Source organism: Musca vetustissima, unplaced genomic scaffold (assembly GCF_032173495.1).
Source record: "Musca vetustissima isolate MV318-11 ecotype Yass unplaced genomic scaffold, APGP_CSIRO_Mvet_v1 utg4153, whole genome shotgun sequence".
NCBI classification, from domain to species: Eukaryota; Metazoa; Arthropoda; class Insecta; order Diptera; family Muscidae; genus Musca; species Musca vetustissima.
In genome coordinates this window covers 47,133-72,315 of record NW_026879862.1, presented here as the reverse complement: position 1 = coordinate 72,315, position 25,183 = coordinate 47,133, and the positions used below count along the sequence as shown (strand labels likewise).

The window sequence follows — 25,183 nt, the reverse complement described above, 5'->3', positions numbered from 1 at the left end:
AGGTCTATAAATAAGGTCTTCCAGGGAGACAGGCTGGATATCAGCTGTCTATTGAGTCTGCTGTCAAAACCCATTATTCTGAATTAATTTTTATTATGAATACGTGAACAAAAGCTAAATTGTTGACATTAGACTTGAGAAAACCAGCTGATTTTCGGTAGCTGGTGACCTTATTAATATATCTTGGACTCGAGATAAATCAGCTGACATTCGCTTGCTGAGTAACCTTATTAATATGTCTTGGACTTCAGAAAGAACATATGACTTCACTATCTGGGCAACCTTATTAGTAGATCTTGAGTAATCTTAAAAATAGGCCTTGTCCAAAAAAAAATTGATACCTATTCTCCTTATGACCCTGTTCGACAGTGCAAATTTTTTTTGGTCTAACCTCTAATATTCAAACATTTATCTGATGGCATTGACCCTTAAAGTTTTTATGATTACAGTATAAAACCATTTGCACAACAACCATATCCCGCCGGTAAACCATCCACAGCTGTATCTGGTGATATTGAAGCAGGTCTTCCGCCAGCCCAGCTGCCGTGGGAAGGACGGGCGATAGCAACGCACAAATTTAGATTATTAGAGTTTTCAGCGTTTATGGAAATGCGACGAGATGAAATTGTAAGTAGAAAAAAAAACATTTAATCAAATATATATAAAAAAATGAGGCAAGAATGTCAACATTTCACTCTAACTTTGGTATTTGAATTAATTATGTTTGGTTGACCACAGTTAAAAAATCTCTTTAAAATTTGACAAAATTAATGTTCGTGCCTCCTGAGTATTCCAATCACATAATAATTTACTTAACAATGGCATAAGCAATGATTTCGTATTACCCAGATACTTCCCTAGTCACATCTAGAATACATTCTGGTTATATTGTTTGCCTCCATGATTTAAAAACTTCGATATTTTCTTGTTCTTTATTATTAATTCTATACCTTTTTGTATACCCAGTACCACCGGCATTTGTTTGTACAGTTGGGCGGTAAACCTTCCTTCTCGGATCCCTTGCTTGAGGTAAGTATTATTTGAATACCAAGATATATATTTTTTATAAATTAATTTAATATTCTCCTCACTCGTTTACAGACCGTTGATATTCGACAAATCTCTGATAAATTCCCTGAAAAATCGGGTGGTCTTAAAGATCTCTATGAAAAAGGTCCGCAAAATGCCTTCTATTTGGTTAAATGTTGGGCTGATCTGAATACAGAACTCACTGGCAGTGAAACTGGTGATTTCTATGGCGTTACAAGCCAGTAAGTAGCTGTTTCAAATCGAATTTATTTTTTGTTGTTCTGCATATAATACTTTTTTTTTATTGCAGATACGAAAGTAACGAAAATGTGGTCTTAGTGTGTTCAACAAAAGTTTGCTCCTTTGGCTCACAGGTTGTGGAAAAAGTTGAAACAGAATACTCACGCTTAGAGAATGGTCGCTTCGTATATCGCATCGAACGTTCACCGATGTGTGAATATATGATTAATTTCATACAGAAATTGAAAAATTTACCTGAACGATATATGATGAACAGTGTATTGGAGAATTTTACAATATTGCAAGTAAGTGGACGCTAAATATTTAGAATAGTTGTTAAACATGTAATTGGAACTAGGGTTACATCGGATTATTTACAATTAGTGAGGAAAAATCGATTTAATAATTGAAAGAGAGGGCTGTGTGAAAATATTGGCCTGAAAACATATTAAAAATGATCCGCGAAGAAGTTCTTTGGAACGCCAAATTACTGCCTCTCAAGTTTGCTGTAAAAATCCATTATTGTGAATTGACTTCCATTATGAAAATGTAAAAAAAGTCAAAATTTTGACATTAAACTTGAGAAAAAACAGTTGACATTCGCTAGATGGGTTACCTAAAGATCTATTAATAAGGTCACCAAGGTAGCAATCGAAATCGGAAAACAGCTGTTTTTTCTCACGTCTAATGTCAAAAATTTCGACTTTGTGTACGTTTTCATCTGAAGTCAAATTTGTCTCAAAATGCATTTTGACAGCAAACTATTAATAACTCGATTTCCAGCTGGTCTCCCTGGGTGACCTTATTTATAGGCCATGGGTTACCTTATCAATAGATCTTGGTTTTGTCATTAGAAAACTTTAAAAAATTCAAATGTTTTGATAAAAGACTTGATGGGTGACCTAGATATATATTGACAATATCCAAATGTTTTACAAGGCAAAACTAAGGCGTTTCTTTCCGAGAAAGTCTAACATTGTGCACCATGACAATGGGAGCTCTCACACCACCATAATATTATATACGTTTCCCTGTGGGTTTCAATTATCAATTCCTTTGCATATATGTCAAATATATCCCCATAAAGTAGGTTAACCCGTTAAAAAGTTCTAATGTATATGCCGTTTAAGAATAAAACTATGTTTTGATTTAAAAATGTCTGTATATCACGACAGAGCTCGCAATGTTAAAAATAGAGCTTTGAAATTTTACACATACAGCCTAAGATATTTGGTATTGAAATTGGCATATATGAGTCCACGGTTTGGTATAGACCCAATAGAGAAGGTTACACCACCGACTTGGCTGTAATTTGGTATATTGCGTTCTCATTGGGTAGAATTATCAATGTTAGCCCACTTTTTAGGGTAGCCTCTATATAACGGTACCAAATTTCGATTTGTAAAGTTTGGTCACGTTTCAGGGTAGCCGCCTATAGCGAGGCTTAATATAATTGTTTTAAATTAATTTGTATTAAATTCTCATCACTAACCCTGATTTCTTTCTTTCCCCCTCCCAGGTAATACAATCCCGCGAAACACACGAGACCTTACTCTGTATAGCGTATGTCTTTGAGGTGGCTGCACAAAATAGCGGAGCTACACATCATATTTATCGATTAATAAAGGAATAGCATGAACTTCCCTCCATCAACAATAATGACAACAACAATACAAGAAATACATCAGCAGCAGCAACAACAACACTGTCCACAACACAACTTAATGAATTTAGCAGCGGTGGCAGCACCAACAACAACAATAATAGCAGTAGCAATGCAGCAGTAGGAGGAGGTGGTGGTGGAGTTAATAATAGCACACACAATAGTACAACATCATCAGCAATGGGCGGTGGTGGTGGTGATAGTGATATGGTGGTGACGGCAACTGGTGGCGATAATAATAGCCAACATTTACCCAGTGGCATGAGCCTAGAGGAACGCAGTGTCATAATTGAACAGAAAGATATAAATCGTAGTAGAATATATGTAAGAGGAGGAGGTGGTGGAGCAGGCGCAGGAGGAGATAATGCCACAACACTACCCACAACAACGACAATAATTAAGCAATCACCCACATCGCCACCTAATCCAATGGATGTTGTACAACAGCCCTCAGGGCTGCATCATCAGCATCATAATTCAACGCATCTGCATCAAAGTCTTGGCGAAAACCTTTACTCAGCATCAGCAGCAGCAAATGACAGTCACACAAGTGCAAATTTGAGCGATAATTTGGATTTATCAGCAGCAACAGCAGCATCTTCACAACATCATACACAGCAGCAACAACACCATCATCACCACTCCTCCTCTCACCATCACAGCCATGCAAATTTGAGACTAAGCAATAATAGTTCGACCAACAACAGCCATCTTTTGGATAATTGTTCCACCACACCGAACATTGTCTCGGCATATTCATCATCAATACAAAGACATAAACAGGAATTACCTTTGCCCCTTACCACCTCCTTGGCTGAGTGTCAACTAACGCCCACAGCAAATGATGAGGAAATGATTTTGGCGGGTCATCCTTTGGGCGGTGGGGCAGCGGGTGGTGTTGTTATTGACCGACCTCCACCACCTTCATATCATGCCACAACTGTGGCAGCGGCCGCAGCTGCTGCTGCAGCAGCCAAACTCTATAATCCCAATTCATCATCTTCATCGCCGTGTACAACTGCAACTGATATGGATACAAATGCCACTACTGCGGCTGCTGCTGCTGCACCATCACGTCTCAGTGCCTATGAACAATTTCTGAAACTTTCAGCCCAAGAATATACCTCGGCTGAAAATGCAGCTCTCAATTTAAGTTCAGCAGCTGCAGCGGCGGCAGCTATGGCGGCTGCTGCTGTCGTTGCCGGTGGAGCTGTAAGTACAACAACGGGTGTTATGAGTTCACCTCTAGTAGTGGCAGGAGGTGGAGGTGGCAGTTGTCTAGCTGGTGTTAATAGTGGTGGTGTTGTTGTTGTTGGTAGCAATAGTAGTGTATTAGGTAATAGTAATAGTATTGGTCATAGCAATAGTAGTAGCAATAGTACGGTGTTGCTAAACACTGCAGCAGCAGCAGCAACAGCAAGTAATGATTTGTCCAATTCACATCATAATAATACTAGTTGTGAACGTAATTAGGCGCATAGATAGATAATTGGAAATTTTAAGGGATTTGACAAAAGGAACATCATAAAGAAAAGGAATGCATAAAAATTCAGGAATTTTATTTGCAATGAATTTGAAATCATTTAGTAAAATTATGTTTGAAAATTAAAATTTTGTATATTTTTGCGAAAATATTTTAATTACACTGGATGTAATTAGCTGTTGAAATAAGAGGAAGATAATGTAAGCTATAGGTGTTAATATTTACATCAAAGGATGTATTTTTTCATCTACATGTAATAACATCTGGCACCTGCATTGTCTTCCTTTCGGCTTGAGATTACCTCACGCTGGGTCGTTTGGTATAGTCTAATTTCCTTTTAAACTGATTTATGATAAATGAGTTTAAGAGACTCCTATGCATTCAAATCCGTTCATAATGTTTTCCATAGCAATTCAATGAAATTCGTTCTTTGAAATGTGTTCTGAAATGGACAGCTGATGAATATTTTAAACTGGTATTTGAAAATATATTGCTGTTTTTAATTTATATTAAATATCTAAAAGATCTACATATATCCAGTAGTGTAATTCTTTAATCAACAAAATAAAAATTTTACCAACTTTTTTGGTAATTGGAAGAATGTTAGAGTTATATGTAAATTATAAAAAAAGTTAAATAGTTTTGAAATTATTGTAATTGCTGAATTATATCCAGTGTAAATTTCTGACAACATTTTCTTATTTAAAACAATTTTGTATTGAAATTTTTAATTATTTAAAAAAAAAAATTATTTTAAAAAATCTCTGTCGATTGAAATCGCAATATTGATGGTAGAGCTAGCAATATTGATGGTAGAGCTTTGAAATTTTGCACAGACATTACAGTAACCCCTAGGATGTTTGGCATTGAAAAATTAGATATATAGATCCATGTTTTGGTATAGCCACCATATAATGGAACCACCATTCCCATTATTCGATATTTTGGGGATTTTGTACACGTTTTTCACCAATTTAGCTGTAGTTAGGTATTTTTGTTAGCAACTCTGTATATCATTGCTAACTATACATATTGGCCCACTTTTAAGGGTAGATCCCGTATAACGATACTCTCAAATATTCAATAGATTTTTGAACCAGATTGACTGTAAATTGAAACTTTGGGTTCTCATTAGTACCATATAACGGTACCTCCTAAATTTCGCTATTTTGAGGAGTTTTTCAAACAAATTGGCTATCATATTACCTTATAAGGTGGAAGATCTTTCTACGAAATCTACAATAGCCCAAGTTTTACCTTTGGCTAAAGAGTCGACTTTTCGATCTTTCGATTTTTTTCAAACCTGCAAAATCCACAAAAAAAAAAAAAATGATTTTTTTGTTTGAATTGTTGTCAAAAGATACAATAAAGTTCTGTAATGTGTAATTTTTGGGCAATTCGGGCTTTGTAAAAATAATCCATGTATTTATGAAGAAAATCGAAAGTCGATCCTCAAAGATCAAAAGCCCATTTCGACTTTGATATGTTGCTCAAACCATGATCCACTAATAATTTCCTCCGATAAGGTCAAATAATTTCACACGACCTGTCAAAGTGCTTTCAATTATGACTTAATCGTGTGAAAAAGTAAACAAAAAAATTGACATTTTGGGGGATTTTCTACCAAATGGCCGTTTGTTGGGCCATGGCTCGACTATTTGCTTCGAATCGTATTAGGAACACCTTTCGTTAAATCTGATATGCCTTCAAAATTTTTCTAGAATATTCACAATGGTTTGAATCCGTTTGTCAAGTTTATTGGGCCATTAAAAAAAACGGTAAATTGATATCCAACTTCCCAAAGTCTTGGAAAACCATTTAAAAAAATCTATTCACAGAGGTCAATTTAGGAATGGAATGTCAAACATTTTTTCTACAGTCATGTTTGAAATATACCCTTAAAATGAAAAGCCCTTCCTCTTCTGATAGAAAAATATTTTTACTTTCTAAAGAGAATTTTTTATAATAAAACATTCAAAATTTTTTTTGTTTTATTAGATTGTGTCAATTAAATATCTTCCCAAAAATCTGAATACAATTTTGTTTTAATAAATATTTTATAAAAAAACATTCACTTGCACTAAGAGGCTGAAAAGATTACTAAAACAAATTCTGAAAACGAAGCAATTTCAATAAATTTTGATTGTGTTTCCCCCAATTTATTTTATTTTCTTATTCTAAAACAAACAGAATTATATCCCAATCCCTCCCATTAATCATTAAATGTATGAAAAACAAAATGATCTCAAAATAAATATTGGGGAACAATAACAACAACAATCAAAAATTAAAAAAACCTTAAAATTTCCAATTATAGTTCTGCGAAAAAAATAAAACCTATTTTTTAAGTAAAATAAAGATGGAAGAGCAATATAAGGTGGCAAGGGACCACAGAAGTGATCATTCTGTCAAACCCCTATATTGACCTTCCATCTTAAGTTTTTTTTCAACAAATGGTTATCATTACATTACGTTTGTACTAATTTAAAAGGAAAAAAGTTTTTGTTTTTTCTTATTCTATACATATATATAATTTTTTTAATTATTAATTATATTAAAAGAAGAGAACATGTTTGTAATACAAACAAAATTGAGAGAATTCATTAAGTTTAAAATAAAAAAAAAATATATTTATGCAAACAAAATAATTATAAGTTTTATTAACTAACTTTTAAAAACAATATCAACATTTAAGTAAATTCAACAACAATAAATTGTGTAATTTTGTTTATTCTTATTATTAATTTTAGTGTAAATTATTAGATTTTTTATATATATTTGAAATATATATATTTACAACATAACAATTATATAATGATGATGAAAATTACAAAATTTATGTGTATGTGTAATAAGTATATATCAATGTAATAATTCTTTTTTAAGATTTTAAATCATTAAAGAGTTTCAATAATATTAATAAATACAAAAAACAATAAACATTAATAATAACATAAATTTAACATTTAGGCCAATAACAAAACATAATAATAATTTTAAATATTTAATAAACTAATATTATTGTGTAATTATTGTAAAAAAAAGCAAACAAAATCTAAGAAATTATAAATATATATTACAAGAAGTTAAGTGAAAAACAAAAAAAAAATAAATTTATCAAAAAAAAAAACAACAAATAAATAAATTCATTTGATTATGAATTTTGTGAACCATCCACCGTTTTTTAAAACAAATTTAAATTTATTTTTATCTATTAAAAACCATATTATAAATATTATTTTTTAAAACTCAATTAATAATTTTACCTTAAATTTTTTGCTCTAATTTTAATATTTTTAATAATTTAACTATTTGTAGTGTTTAAGAATATTTTTTTAATTATAAATATTTTCTTTCTTGCTAAATAACATTTTCTTTTTGTTTTATTTTGCCTAAGTAAATTTTTTTGTAAAAAAAGTATTCTTCGCTATTTTATTTCTTTTTTTGGCCTAGACACTATTTTTTTAAATTTTGTGAAAAACATAAGTGTGCAAAAGGTTTACATATGTGTACTATAGAGATGGAAAGGATTAGGGAGGAAGAACATTGGATATATCTTTGTTCCGAGGAAACATTATGTGAAATATTTTTATCGTATATCTTTTCCTGTAATTGTTTTCTTGAACTTTACGTGTTTAAATTTGTCTACTTAAATTCAGTGCTTTAGTTGGTCTAAAAAGTTTTTTTTTGTTGCCAATTGTATTTATAATTTTCCTACGAATTTGTGTTTGAATTTCTTTCTGAGAAACCTTTAATATTTGAAGATCACTTATATATATATATATATATATCTTCGGTTCTCGAACCTTTTTTAGATTTTGTTCGACAAAATTAACATAACTTTAAATGCAAATACATCACAAATATATCCTGCGAGTGTTACGACATCACCCGAACTGTGAAATTGGTTAATGATTCAAATAATCTCTCTCATTGGGTTCGGTTTTAACTTCAAAGTTACATAGAAGCCAGTCGAAAAAATAGGAATAAATGGTGCGTAAAAATGTATTAATTGACGTTCTGTGTCGTATCCCACCTATTGAAAAATATTACAAGTTTCTTAAGGGCTCTTTATTTTGTCACGATGACTTTCTGTAGTAACCACCGACACATACCGTTTAATATACACAGGAAATGTGTTTAAATGACATCCCTCTCTTCGATTCCACAACTGCAAGTTTTTGGGTCTTTGTAATGTTTCCGCTACAAGTCTTGACAGGATGCGTTTGGATTTTGGGATGTACGGTTGTTAACTACAACCGTTCACTCAGAGACAATTGTCCATTGTGATCATCATTGATACATGAAAAGAAAAGGGAAAGGAAAAGAGACTGGAAGAGAGGAAAAATAGTTGGAGTTGGAGAGTCTAGAAGATGGTTATTATAGCCATGCCAATTTTTTGACAAAGCCTAGGATCTGATTGGGGTCTATTTTGGTGAAGAAAGCTAGGATATCAATTTCATATCTTCTAAACTGTCTGTGTCTTCTCCAACTCAGCGATGGACTTCTACAGAGGATATGATCAATTGTTTCTAGCTTCTCTTCGTCCTCACATAGACGACAGCAATTCTCTTCGTTGGAGTTCCATTTCGAAGTGAGGAATCTAATCTTGCAGTGACCTGTTATGATCCCCACAATGATTTTGAACTCTCTCTCTTATCATGTGACAACATCGAAAAAGTTCTTCAGCGAGAAAATTCAGGCCAGATAGCTTCGAGATTCTGCAACCAGGTTCTCTTGATCATCTGTTGCCGTAGTTTAAGCGGATTTTGCCAACGGAATAGTCAATGGGCAGTTGTACAGATCTCTTAATCGGAAGTTTGGACGACTGTGAACCCCCTCGAGCAAGCTCGTCCGCTTTCTCATTCCCTTGGATTTATATTTTTGGTGGGCAAATTTGATTTCTACAAACAAATTTCGTTTTAGGCCACGTATCAGAAAAATCTACCAAACGTAGTCTTTTGTATTCAGTTTACAACATATTTTGTTTTAAAGTTCCCTCCATCAAGAGATGTTCAAAAGGAACTAGTTTAGTTTAATTTTGTTCAACCGTTCATTGGTATACGTTCTCGTATACATCCGAATTAACGATTAATGAACGAGAGGATCCAAGGGAGTTAGGTGAACAACAGCAAAAAATAAATGACTGAAGCTGTAGGAACTATATTAACAAATTAGCTGAACCTTTCCATTTGTTGTTGATGTGAAAATCCTGGATTTGATCGTGTCGGATCTTTGTTCGCATGGCATCTCTACTAATATGTTATTGTTGTACAAAATGTTGTTAGTTCACAGGTTATAATGATATAGGAGAACTCCCAAATTAAAGTCAGAGATGTGTGCCTAATCTCTAGTGAGATTATGGATTAAAAAATTATACAATGCCATTCTCAATGAAGTTATACCCCCTTATTTACACTTGAAACAAATGCAAATGAAAATGCAGCGGTCGCAATATAAATATCTTGAAAAGTATCGATTTCCGAAAGAAAATATTAGTGTTATTTTGATGAGGACCGCTAGAAAAAAGTGATAACATGCGAACGGAACTTTATTTTGAATTATACCAAATATCCTGTGTCTGACACATTTGTTGAATTGAATGAATGGAATTATAATGAACCGATCTAGTTCATCTGTCCTTTTCAGTGAATCATTTATTAATAAGGTCACCCTGTAAGATTATATGTTTTTCAAGTTTATTGTCAAAATACATAATTATGAATTGACTTCAAAAAGCGAAAAGAAAGTTATGTTATTTCTCATTTAAATTGACAACAGCTGATCTTCCATTAATAAGACCTATTAATAAGGTCATCCAGGAAGAGCAGCTGCCTCTCAAGTTTGCTATCAAAATCCAATATTGTGAATTGACTTAGACGTAAACAATGTCAAAATTTTGTGTATTAGACTTGAGAAAAAACAGCAGACTTTCGCTTGCTGGGGTACTATAATAATAAAAATTGATTAATATACATACCTCTTTTCTAATAAAAAAATTTTGTGATTAACAGCTGTTTTCTCTTCCTGGTTGACTTTGATATGATAACAATGATATCCGAACATGTTAAAGCCTATTAATATGGTCATCCAAAGAAATCAAGTGCTTATACAAAATACATTATTGTGATTTGAATTAGGTGAAATAACTGAACACCATAGTCTATTAATAAGATCAGCCAGGTAGCTATCGAAACCGCAAGACAGCTGTTATATCTCTAATTAAATACAAACAATTTGGACGTTATTTTCGTCTTCATAATGTGAAGTCAAACTTGATAAGCAGGTGGTAATATGTAGGTCTCCCTGTATGACCTTGTACACAATAGAAATAAGAATTCAAAAATATCGTTCTATTGTCAAAAAAATATGTATTTTTCCTTCGTCTAAAAATTTGCAGCTGTTTTGCTGACAGTGTGATTTTATTAACAAATTCATCGTTTACAAAATTTCCATAGACATTTTCCTTGTTAAAGGTAAATCAGGGCTTGAGATTCCTAAGCATATATTTCTCTGTTAGTCCTGATTTATATTAGGAGATTTTACTTGCGGCAATTTTTATCGTTCTCTTTTGAACTTGCTCCATGCGTCTCTACAAGGCAATTCGGTTTCCAAAATGTTTTTTATTTGTTGTTAAATATATATAAATATAAATACATAAAACGAACTGCCAGAAAATGGTCGGTACGAGCAATTTTTTTTTTTTTTCATTTCTATACCCCTTGCCCCTCTCTCCTACAAACAAAGACTTGCCGCACGTAAACTCGCCTAATATAAATTGGGACTTATATAAATTGCAGGGATTTAAGTTTTCCAATTTTGAGTAGTTTTTATGTTTTTTATTTGGGCTACCATGTTATTTTTTTATCCACTTTGAAAAGTTAACAAAACAGTACTATTTTGGAATTTATCTATTCTTCATTTTCAAACGCGGCGTTCGTCTATATGTAAACTTTTTGATATCACTGTAAATTCGGAAAAATCTTTTCACACTCTCACAACCTACATGACATTTAAAAATGAATGCTAAAAATTAACATTTCAAATCAGAATAACAAAAACATCAGATTCTAAAAAACGAAACAAAAAAAACTTAACTATCAAAAAAAAAAAAAAAAAAACAAATAATAATAATAAAATAAAATGAATGAAAAAGGGTAAACAGTAACAATAATTTTTTTACATCTCTATATATACACATACATAAAAAAATATTTAAAAACTACAAACAAATCATAAATAAAAATATATTTAAATTTATAATTAATGTTATTAATAAATTGAACAAGAAAATTAACAATAAACAAATATATAAACAAACAACAACTACATATGACTCTTGAATTTCAAAACTATAATAAAATATTACGAAATAAAATCTAAAAAAATGTCCTTTTATGTCGTCCTCTTTTTTCATTTCTTGCCAAGATTTCAAGAACCGAACAAATTAAAAATAGTGCCTAAAACATTGTCGTGAATCTAACAAAAAAAATAAGAAAAACATAATGAAAAACAAAATGAAATTAAAAAAAGAAAAAATAATAAGAAATCCCAAAGAGTTTATATTTGAAATATTGTAAAGACATTGAAATCATAAGCACTTAAACGAAAATTAAATAATTAAACAATAATATGTAACAAAGAATATAACAAAAAAAAAAAACAATTTATTCTATAGCATTAATGTGAAACAATGGAACAATAATCTATGTACGTATATGTATGTATTAACAAACATCTTAATAGCTTTCTGGTTTATTTTTTATTTGGATTTAGATAATGATGATGTTTTAAAATATCTGACATCACGAAATATTCGAAATTTCCATAAAAATAACAACAGCTAACAAAACGGACAAGGCAAACTCGAGGATGTTAAATTACGAAGTGTCCTCAAGACAATTCGAAATTTTGAATATTTCGTTATCATACTCTCAGCAATTTCAAAAGAATTGGATCAATTTAATAATTTTATTGATAAATTAAATTGTTCAGCTCTAAGTCTTTGGAATTGATTTTCGTTATTTTACATGGATAGTTTTCCAATGACATTATTTATAAATTTATATTTTTTATTCAGTTTAAATTGGCTGACAAATCTCTTTACCGGAAGCAATATTTGTTGAGCTAAATTTAGGTGTTCTCATTGCGAACATTTTGTATTCTCATAGATACCCAAAATAATAAATATTAGGTTGGGGAAAAAGAAATACATTATTTGTTTAATAACTATAGGCCTTTATTTAACATGCTTCGGAATGTCCAAATATGCACCTTTTTTGTATGATTTGTTGCCATTATTAAGGTAACTTCATAATGCCTCTCTCATAGAACTCCCGCTCTCTATTTGCAGAAAAACTTTAGTTATCGATTTTCATAATCCAATTTTTTATCATTAAAGAAATTTTACAATGCAAGAAAAACATGATAATAGCTTGGTGCCAAGTCCGGAATTTATAGCTCCTGAAGTTTCTGGCGAGTCACTGTAGATGTGTGTGACCTAACATTGTCCTGGTAAAACACGATACATCTGCTGTTGCCCAATTCTGGCCGTTTGTGGTCAATTGCTATCTTCAAACGACCCACTTGTGGACAGTATAGATCAGAATTTAGCATATGGCCACATGGAAGCAACTCATAATAAATAATCCCCATCCAGTCCCACCAAATGCATAGCAGAACCTTCCTGGCCGTTAGTCCTGGTTTGGACATTATTTAAGGTGCTTCACCGCTCTTTGATCACGATTGTTTCCGCACAGGATTATCGTATGTGATCCATTTTTCATCTGCAGTCATCATCCGTTCAAGAAATGGGTCTATCTCATTCCGTTTGGCTAAGGCTTCGCAGATGGAAATTCGTTCCATCTTATTTAATTCTTGTCTTTGGCCTTTGGTTTGTCATGGTTTAGTATTCGGTTAAGTATAGTTTCGTAATGGCGCCCAACTGATCCAACGTTCATCAGATAGTCGGTACTCCCCAGTATTCGGGTTTTTTGAGCGTTGGGGTAGGGTTTTGAATTTTTATTGGTTTAGCATTCGGTCAAGTATAGTTTCGTAATGGCGCCCAACTGATCCAACGTTCATCAGATAGTCGGTACTCCCCAGTATTCGGGTTATTAATTTTTTTTTTTTTGAGCGTTGGGGCAATGTTTTGAATTTTTATTGGATAGCAAATCTCACTACCAAATGTTATCGATATTGATCCACTTTTGGAAATATCCCCACATATTCTTTTTTTAGAGAGTTTTGGAATGTTTTTAGCCAATTTGGCTCAAATTTTGTTCTTATTGGATGTAAAATCTTCCTACCAAATGTTTTTAAGGGCATATCCCTCCATTTATGAAGGTTCCGAACGATTACTAGTACTTTAAATGCCCTTAACATGGTGGAAGTATAAAAAGTTCGCCTCGGTCGAAATTATGCGTTTCTTTTTAATTTGGAAATAAAATATATTTTCAATAAAATTTCAAATTAGTTGAAAATTAAGTGGATGTTTAACTATTATTTCTTCAATTTATTTTCAAATTCTATTAATTTCTATTTCCAAATGTCATTTGTGTTAATTGAAAAATAATAAAACAAACTTTGTAAATTACATAAAATTCATATAAAAATATTTAAATCAAAACTAATAAATATAAAAACAAACATAACTTGAAATAAAAGAAAAAATAACTGACGAAAATATAAAACTATTAAAATTTTTAATTTTAATAAAATTCCTTCTACTCAACCTTTGTGTATTTCTTTGCAATCATAATTTTAAAACCCCAATTCTTTATATAAATAATACAAATAATTAATTATTTTTAAATCTTATTTTAATTACTATAAAATACATTTTTTAAGAAATATTTTTTTTACATTTTAATATTCGTAAGCCAAACAAATTGTTTTTAATTTTGTTTATCTTATATGTAAGACAAAATAAATCTCTCGTTTTTTAAGCAATATAATTTTTATTTTCTTAAATTATAAATTTAATTTAAAATAATTTTAAATTATTTTAAAAAATGCAAAAAAAAAAAAATTTTTAAATAACAAAAAAAATAATTTGTAAAACAACAACAATAACGAAAACAAATGAGAATTAAGCTTTTATATATAATTAAGAACATCAAACCCCCCCCCCCCCCCTTTCCAATTACCCTCCTCTTTATATCACTCCCCTTTAAATTGTTTTACATTTTTAATTAATTAATTATTATAATAATAATTTTTAATTTTAAGTCGATTTTTTTATTTTGTCAAACAAATTGTTTAAGAATATCGAAAAAGAAACGCCGAAAAATTGTGTCATTATATGATTTTTTTTATAAACAAAAAAAAACAAAAGAAAAAATGAAATGAAAATGTTTAAATAAAAATAATTTTACAAAAATTAAAAAAACGCAATTGTTTTATTTTATTATTATTATTTTTTTTAAATGACAAGTTTCTTTAGATTTAAGACGACAGTGGAAACAAAAAATATAAGTAATAAAATACGTTAAATTTGATGTGAGTCATTGTTGGACGCTAGAAACTTGGCAGCACTGGCAATGCGTCATGTACAGCGCCATCTTTTGTAACACAGTATAATCAAATATATATTTGTGCAGCTAGCCACCAATAGATGGCGTCATGCAGTTATAATTTTTTGCCAAATCAAATGCCTAATTTTGTGTTGATTTTCATTTCCCAGTACTAGGTGCCCAGCACCGAACAGTAGGTATATTTTGGAACATGATTGAATTCAAATGCAAATAACTCAGAGACTACTTGACCAATTTCCAAAATTTTTACAGAAATGGTTAAAGGGAATTTTAAAGTTTTATTACATATTGACGATACATATATAAACTTATGTTATATAAGAGAAAATTAGCATTATGTAAAAGCTTCGAGATAAATAAAATTTCGCTGATTTTTTTTTTGTAAAATGAAAACATAGTAGTATATAGGATAGTATATTCGATTTGGGCAGCCTGTGCTATAGCCTAAAAACAAATAATAGATCAGTTTAAAAGGCCTAGAAATATATTTATCAACAAAAATCAAAAAATATATATATATTTATGAAAAAATGAAAAATTATCAACAGTTCATATAACGACCATGGGCCTGGAATTTGTAATCTGGCTGTAATTTGGTATTTCGGATATTTAGAGAAAAAATGCATCCGGCCGAAAGTTATTAATATAGGCCCATATAAAAGTCCCACTATATTTTCAAACGAATTTATCAATATAATTTGCTGTAATTTGTCTTTTCCGTGTCCCAGTGGATTAAAAACCTCCAGAAAGAAATCCTTAATTTGAAATGTCACTGAAGCTCCCGGTAAAAATCCCCTTAACCTTGTGACTAATGCGGTATATACATTTTGATACGATGAAAATGTGCCTCATCGAAATATTAGTTTCTTTGGACCAAATCCATTTCAGAAAATTTGGAGTCGATGTACAAATGTCCGTCCGTTGTCCTTCTGGGCGGCTGGTGCGCTCGCGATAACTCTCGAAGGGAATAATGGCATTCATCCAAACTTTGCACATCTTATTTCTTCCAAACTTTGTTAACGTTCAATATTGTGCAAAAAATTATTTTATAATAGCATGTGAACGGACTGTCATATTTGAACTAAACTGTACAACGTATTATCTTAACCAAGCCTTGATGTAGTCCGAAGTTGGGACCCATTGGTCCACTCCTTCAATAGTTATAAATCCAATATCAGGCGAATGGAATGTCCGATTTGAACAAAATTTTGCAAAACCTATTATCTTTACAAAGTCTAGATTGATTTTGAAGACGGGTCTACTCTTTCTAGTACCTCCCCACAGAGGGTTAAAATTTTCAATATTTATAAATCTAATATCAGGCGAATGGAATGTCCGATTTGAACCAAATATTACACAACCTATTATCTTTACCAAGTCTAGATCAAGTTCGAAGTTGGGACTCATTGGTCCACTCCTTCAATAGTTATAAATCCAATATCAGGTGAATGGAATGTCCGATTTGAACAAAACTTTGCAAAACCTATTATCTTTACGAAACCTAGATCAAGTTTGAAGATGGGAGCCATTTGTCCAATCCTTCTGGTACCTCCCACACAAAAGGTCAAAATTTGCAATATTTATAAATCCAATATCAGGTGAATGGAATGTCCGATTTGAATCAAACTTTGCACAACCTAGATAATCCTAGATCAAATTCGAAGATGGGACCCATTGGTCCACTCCTTCTGGTTCCTCCCCCACAAAGGGTCAACATTTTCAATATTTATAAATCCAATATCAGGCGAATGGAATAACTGATTTGGACCAAACTGTGTACAACCTTTTATCTTTACGAAGCCTAGTCCGAAATTGGGATCCGTCCGCCCTCTTCTGTAGATTTTATTTGAATAGCCGAATTGATCAACAATAAATCTGAAACATCTTTGATAAAAACATATAGGGGAGACTGGGGCACCTTCGGCATCGGGGCACCTTCGGCAATCGCGTTTTCGATATGAAGTTCTCACCGTACATCACTTGTTTCGATACATAGGTATCGAATATCGAAATAAATAACTGACACAAAGTTTGAAATTTCTAGCTAATAAGCTTATTTAGATACATAGGTTTTTGTATTTTTATAGATGTTTCTGTAATATTTCAATTCCATTTCGTAAGTATTTCGTGTATAAAACTTTTAAAATTTTTAAGACAATATTATTAAAAAGTGGTTAACTACGATGTGTATTATTATAAAAATATTTAAAAATATAATCTTTTTACAAATCTGATCGAAAAAAATGAAAAAAACTATAAAAAGTACATTCGGGGTACATTCGGCATTTCAAAGTGGGGCACATTCGGCCATATACAGATTGTGCAATATTATTTCCGTAAAAGGTTTTTGAGTTTGTTTTTAAAACTAATCCTTTAATATGGTTCGAAATTGCATATATAAGATCAAACGTGCTTGTATTGACGAAAATGCGATAGAAAACACCTATTTCTGATGGTGTGTGCGACCTTGAGATGTAAACGTCCGCCGCTCGAAAATAAAGCCATATAATTCAAACATTGTGTGGCGTATTAAAACCTAATAGAGCCTTTAGAGGATCAGAATTTCAACCAGACTGATAGCGATGACAATTACCCGGCTATGACTATGGTGCCGAATGTGCCCCATCAAATGCCGAAGCTACCCCGGGTTGGGGCACATTCGGCGAATTTGACTTTTTTTAAAAAACTGTAAAATTGTTTAACTAATACTATTTTTTTATATCTTTTTGGTACTATTTTTTATAATTAAGTGTCAAAGGACAAAAATCAGCCATAAAGTTGTTATATATGTTGAATAAGTACTGAGATATAGAGCTCTAAAAAAAAAGTGCCGAAGGTGCCCCAGTCTCCCCTACCTTATATAAAATGAATAATAACAAATGAATAATAACACCCTCCTATATTTCATAAAAAGAGGAAGGAATTTGTGAAAATCTTAATAATAAAAATCAATTTCAGCCAAAATACCACGAGCATGCCTACAGCACCATATCCTTTTCATGAAATAGTTGCATATCCAATTTGCTAAGAGGCTACCACCCTATGACCTCGATTTTTAGATTTTTAGTAAAAATATTAATGTTATATTTTTTCTAAAAATCTAAAATTTTTTTCTATACTTTATAGAAAAAGCGACGGCTTGATAAATTCAGCCGTGGGACTACAAATCGACTATACTCCCTCATTTAACAAAAAATTACTTGATATTTTAAATACCTTTAAACTTTCGCATAAGGTAATTTTTTTTTTCTTACATAACATAATTTATATTTGTATTGTAATATCTAATAAAAAAATCGTTGGAATTCCCTCTAACCATTCCTGTAAAATTTTTGAAAATCGGTTAAGTATTCGCTGAGTTATTTGTATTTGAATTCAACCATGTTCCGAAATATACCTACAGTTCGGTGCTGGGCACCTGTTACCTAAAAATAAAAAAAAAACACACAAAAATCTAGATTTTATAAATGAGATTTTTTCATAGCGGCTGCTGGTTCGTTCGTATAGAAAATTATATAGGGTACTTTTAGGTCAAGATATTATTATGTAGTCAATCTGATAGGTGATTTACTGTAAAATAATAATACATATATATGACACAATAGCCATTATGAAAAAACTTAAATCAAGTTCGAAGATGGGACTCCTTCTGTTATGTACCTTCCGCACAATGTTATATTCCATACTTGCTGTCCAAATCATCTATACTACCTTGTTTACATTTAACACAAACATTACTCGACATTTTAACCCTTTCAGTGTTTTTGTCGGTATAAAAATCTAAAATTTTGCAGTTAAAATCATATGAAGGCACAGAGTTTAGAAAAAAGCAATTCTTATTTTAACCCTTGGACAGTTTTGTTTGTCTTTCAGCAAAAACAAAGACATTGTAACGGTACATCGGATAACCGAAAAATTGCAAAGGAAGAGAGTAATTTTAAATGTCGAATATATTCGACAAAATCACTGAAAGGGTTAAAAATCTTAAATATTTCACACAATGCAATTATTTGTTACATAATACAAGTTTATATGTGTCAATATATAATAAATCTTAAGAATTCCCATTAAACATTTCTGCAAAATTTTTGAAAATCGGTTAAGTAGTCGCTGAGTTATTTGCATTTGAATTCAACCATGTTCTGAAATGTACCTTCTGTTCGGTGCTGGGCACCTGTTACCTGAAGATGAAAAACTAAGCAAAAATCTAGATTTAAATAAAAATTACCATTTCTCATGGTGGCTGCTGGTGTGAAAATGAAATTGTAGCATACCTTTAGGCCCAACATAGTCTGTATGTAGTCAGATTTTTGAATTGATATATGTACAAATATATGGGTAATATCGGAGACACAGGAGCAATTATGAAAGAAAAATTACCCTTTTTCAAAACCTCGATTTTGGTATGGTTTCCCATTTTCAGGTAATAGGTGCCCAGCACGGGACAGTAGGTATATTTCGGAACATCGTTAAATTAAAATGCAAATAACTTAGCGAATACTTAACCGATTTTCATAAAATTTGCACAACTGATTATAGGAAATTCCCAAGTTTTATTATATATTGAACATACATATGTTAACTTAAGTTATGTATGAGAAAATTAGGTTAAAAGAAATTTAAAATATCGACTACCTTTTTTGTTAAATGTAGATATATTAGTATATTCGACTTGGACAGCATGAACTGCATCCTACATAAATAACAGATTTATTGAAAAGTCGACGACTTGAAACGTAACTGATGTGTTTTTATAAACTATGGAATATTATATTTTATTTTTCATTCCAGGTTCTTGTGAATTTTATATGCTCGGATATCCGTATGAAGACAATTGAAAACGATATACGAATATGTTTCAATTATGGCAGGCCCTCTTATAATGATAATTATATCTTTTGGAATTATCCTGTTCTCTTCATCATAAAATTGAACAAGAACGGATTGGAATACTATACGAGACGAAATAAGCCGCTTTAGTTGTTAAGACAATTATTATGTATTATAATTAATGTTTTTTAAATGTATGTAAATATTTTTTACAAAGAATATTTAATAAAAATAAAAAACAGTCGAATTTACTAAAAATATAGTTTGTTTTTATTTACGAATTCAAATATGGTAAGTATACATGCCCCCAAGCGTGCCGCATGAATTTATGTGATGACGTCACAAATTTTCTTTTGCCTGGTTTTGTGCAGTTTTTGAGCAAATTTCACAAAAATACCAGGCGCCCAGAATAAAATAGGAAGTAGCCCGCCAAAAAAATGTATAAAAAATTGTATCAATATTTATAGCATAGTTTTAGGCGCTCGAATTTTTTTCGCTGGTAGGGTATTGCCAGATCGAAAATTTTATTTTTTGGCGGTCAACTTGCTATTTGATTCTGGGCGCCTGGTATTTTTGTGAAATTTGCCGAAAATGCATAATTTTTTTGGGATTTTTTTTAATTCATGTGACATTACTAATATTGAGAACCCCCACTAACAGATTTTTTGACACCCATAAATAAATAAAAAAGTCTTTTTAATATTTGTTTTTAAATCTATTTGTTTTATTTCAATATTCAATCAATTATGTACATAAAGAAATAAATTAACTACATACACTACTTATTTGAAAGTAATTAATACAATAGCAGTGTACGGGAAAAAATGATGAATGAAGACAGGCTTAAAGTTTGGAGTTGTATTTTCTTTCGGAAATTGTCAGGCATCCAAAACAGGTAGTTAGGAAAATAAACTGTGGGCTTTCAGATCGGTAATATATACCAGGGTTGATGAAATGGACTAAAAACATTATTTTTGTCGGGTTTCCGGTCGCTCTAGACGACACAATTATGACCCGAACATCATGAAGCAAGCTGACCAAGGAACACGACTATCCTGTTCCCGTGAGAAAAGTGGCAAAATTTGAATTTTACATTTTTAGTTAATATAAATTATATAAAATTATATAAATAATATAAATTAAATATTTCATAGTTTATAAAAAAATATCAGTTGTGTCTAAAGCAGTCAGATTTTTAATAACGCTGTTACTTATTTAGGGTGTAGCACAGACTACTAAAATCTACTATACTGCTTTATCTACATTTAAAAAAGTCGATATTTTTTAATATCTATAAACTTTCACATAATGCTAATTTTCGCTTATATAACAGCATTTTATATATGTATTGTCAATACGAAATAAAACATTAGAATTCCCTTTAACCTAATATGTAAACATTTTATAAATCGGTTAAGTATTCGCTGACTTATTAGCATTTGAATTCAACCATGCTCCGAAATATACCTACTATTCGGTGAGAAACCACACAAAAAACCGAGTTTTTATAAACGGCAATTTTTCATAATGGCTCCTGGTTTAAAAAAAAGCATAGCATACTTTTGGGCCATTACAAAAAGTGTCGCTTTGAAAAAAATTGGGGTTTGTGTGGTTCTACATTTTTAGGTAATAGGAGCCCAGCACCGAACAGTAGTTATTTTTCGATCATTATTGTGTTCAAATGCGAATAACTCAGCAACTACTGAACCGATTTTCATAAATTATAATGTTTTATTACATATTGACAATACACATATATACATAAAAATAGCATTATATTGGACTAAAAATTTATCAGAAAAATTCAGATGGTAAAAATAATAAAATAAAAAATTGTCAATAGTTCATATAAAGCCCAAGGGTCCTGGTATTTGCAAAACCTAACAGAAATTACTTTTATTTGGTATTGCGGGCCTTGGGAGAATAAACTAGGCACTATATAAAGATCCCACATTATTTTCATTTATTTATTTTTTAAAGGTCCATATTTAAGCAGACTCTAACAATTTTCAATTTAAGTTTCTGTAATTTGGCATTTCTGCGTGCTTGCGGATAAATACCCCCTTCGAAGAAATGTTCAATGAAAGTCCTTATTTTGAAATATCTCCCAATATCCCAGTATTTTTTTTTTTATTGAAACACCTACCCAAAATGTCAAATAGTAATAGTAATCGGCCAAAAGGATGTAAATACCACGAAATATTGTCCATGCTCAGAATATAGAAACGCAGATAGTCAGATTTTCGTGGTACTTGTGTAGGGTATCATATGGTCAATCCCGTTCGGCTATACTGGTTTGCTCACTGGTTTTATTCAATGTTGACATTATATGAGAAACACTACATCATTTGAAGAGCCTTCACTCTCCAGATACTGTAGCAACCATCTCAGCAATAACTTGACAAATTTTAGATTTTAAGTGTAGTGGTGTCAAATCGTCGCATGATGTCGCCACGAACTTAAATTACGCGACCAGTAAATGTCTATTGGAATGATGTGTGGCATGAGTTATGTGGCACGTGGCACTGCCATCTTCTTGAAATCACATATTCACCAAGTCGTATGCTTCAATAGCAGGTATATAAAAGTCGACTATTATATTACCATCGTCGTTTTCGAAGAAGTAAGGTCGAAACACACCTTCGGATCAAAGAGTTTTACTTTTTCTGGATTTAAAGGTCTCTCTTTAGTTACTTGAGGATTATGACCATTTCGTTTATTAACATACCCGCCGAGTGAAAAATGTGCTTTATCGCTGAAGAAAATTTGCAAAATATGTGTTGGAATTTTAATTTCGGCATCGACGAACGATGCCGACCAATAAATAAAACACAGACGATACAGGGTGTTGACAGACTTTATTACTTATACTTGGACTTTACACGACACTTACAAAACTGGCGAATACTTAGTAATTAGAGTTGGGCAATCTAGTTCTTCACATAGCGGATCGATCTTTCTCGTTCCTTTTTTTAAAAACGAAACTAGTTCCTTTGCTCCATACAGTTCCTTTGCTTCAAATAGTTCCTTTGATCCATATAGTTCCGACTCCTACATAGTTCTTTTGAATCTCTCTATTTCATCGTTATTTTTTTTTTTCGTTTTTTCCATGGAGCAAAAGAACTGCTCCATATAGTTCCTTTGATCCATATAGTTCCTTTGCTACTTATAGTACCTTTACTCAATCCAGTTCCTTTGCTCTTTATAGTTCCTTTGCTCCATATAGTTGCTCATATTGTAACTTATCAACGTAGGGGTATCTACCTAAAATAAATGTGTAGTCAATCACAATATTATACAATGTGCCATAATATATAGTAAGACGGTCCTAAATCCTGAGAACGACGGGGAATTGACCAATTCGGGTCTTTGGCAAAATTTTCAGTTGCAACCGCTTCAGTCTCTTCGAATAAATTCGCAACTTTGCAAATTGCTTACTCCTCTTAAAGCAAGATATGTGGCTGTGGCAGAATCACCATTTATGTAGTAGGTCCTGATAATTTTTATGTGTTGCTAAGTGATCCCTTCTCCTCAGTGTCGGACTTTCAACTGAAACGAAAAAAGTGGGTTAACAATTTAGTGTGACAGGAGTCATATTCCAGTCCCATTTGCAATTTTGCAACCACGAAATGGATAAACGTGTATAAAATATTTGAAAACTCGGAAATTATGGGTATGAGCCACATATTAAGAACGAAAATACATACATTTTCCTATAGTAATATTATATATTTTATAAATAAAAACATCTGTTTTAATTTATATTGTATATATTACGTTTTTTTTTATTGTATAAATTATTTCAGCTTAGATTTTTCGACAAGAAAAAAGTTTTAAAAATTAAATAAAAAATGTTTGTTGTTTGCATTCATTGCCGTCGAAGGTGTGGTTTCTTCTTGTTGTTGTGGTTTTTTGGTTATTGATAATATCATTTTTTTATTATACGGTTTTTGATTTAATTTTTCTTTTCTGTGTTTTTTATTGTTTATATTTAAGACTAAATGAAAACAAAGCTTATAAAATTTATATAAATAGGATTGATTACACAGTTGATTAATTGTTTTTTGTTTTTGTAAATATGTGTTTCATTGCAGGCTTCTAAGAAAAACAAGAACCTTATGCTCTCAAGGATAATCAAAATTAACTTATTGTAAACAATGTCGTTTGTTGTTGTTGTAATTTATGCATATATATAAAAAACTTAAACATAATTAAAAACATATTACATAAAAAGGTATTTTTATTATTTTTTTAATACAAAAAAAAAAGACTTTCTTCATTCACATTTTTCTTTTTAAGGATTTAATTAGGATGATTTTTACGAAAAATACATACAAACATATATGTGCATATGTTGAATGAATTATTTTCTGTTCAAGGTTTTGATTGGTTGTTGTACATGGTACACTTTTTTTCTTAAAAACAGAAAAAAAAACATTTACATTTAAAAAAGTATGAAAAACTATTTCTTAAAAAAATACTAAATTTTTAAATAATTAATTTTGAAAATTAAAACTTTGTTTTTAATTTTATATTTTGTTTTGATCGTTTAGAAAATATTTAAGAGTGGAAACACATAACAAAGCTGTTATGTTTTTTTTTATTTTGGGTTGTATTTGTGTTTAAATTAATAGCAAACCCCCTTTTTGAATTTCTTGGTAAAAAAAACGGTTTTATTTGAAACGAATTGTAATAATAAAAAAATTGGAAACATCTCCGCTTCGGTTTAAAATATCAATTTGCTTATATTCATTTTGATCCTTTGGAACTTTGAAGAATTAGAACTAGAAGAAATTGATTTTGTCACGAATATTTTAATATCAAATGTCGACTTTAAAGTATTAAAATGTTAGAATAGTTCCAACATGACGTTGGAATTCAATATATCGTCATAGGTAATTATGGATAGGATAAAGAAAGTCTTCAATAAATACAGGTTATTGAAGCGGGACTTCAATTGTTGAACTTATGCAATTATGTCATCCATTAAGCAGATATATAAATACTAAAAATTTAACATTTTTATAATCTAAGCTTTTAAGCCCACATGGGCTTCAGATTTTTTTCAATACATAGACTGTTGGAAAAATCAATAACTAAAGGCATATAATGATAAAATTATAGCTCTATCTTAACCAGGATCTCATTAAAAAAAGATCTAGTCTTAGATTTTATACTTGAACCTTTTACCGATATCTCACTACCTACAAGGGATCGAAAATTGATATTTTGGATGAAGTCCTTGTAATCAAAATCGTTTTTAATCGTTAATCAACTATCAGGGATTCTTTTAACACATCTATAATTTAGGTCAGATAATTTTGATCAACTATCTTTTTACATTTCAAATGTTATAAATCCAAATAAACATTTTTAAATAAATAAATATTTTTTAAGTCCAAT

General features: G+C 31.0%; 1 protein-coding gene across 4 annotated transcripts in view; it reads left to right on the top strand.

Annotated features, from left to right (window-relative positions):
* LOC133324987 (protein scalloped) overlaps positions 1-3,016 on the top strand; it is a 159,999-nt gene extending 156,983 nt beyond the window's left edge. For 3 of the 4 annotated variants that reach the window (XM_061533812.1, XM_061533815.1, XM_061533814.1), the window contains exons 6-10: positions 435-627; positions 967-1,029; positions 1,102-1,271; positions 1,340-1,574; positions 2,789-3,015. In XM_061533812.1, coding sequence (XP_061389796.1) covers positions 435-627; positions 967-1,029; positions 1,102-1,271; positions 1,340-1,574; positions 2,789-2,902 — 775 coding nt within the window. In that variant the 3' untranslated portion in view covers positions 2,903-3,015. Of the gene's footprint in view, positions 1-434; positions 628-966; positions 1,030-1,101; positions 1,272-1,339; positions 1,575-2,788 lie in introns of all 4 variants that reach the window. The other variant, XM_061533813.1, reaches the window with a different exon arrangement.
* Positions 3,017-25,183: the final 22,167 nt, after the last annotated feature.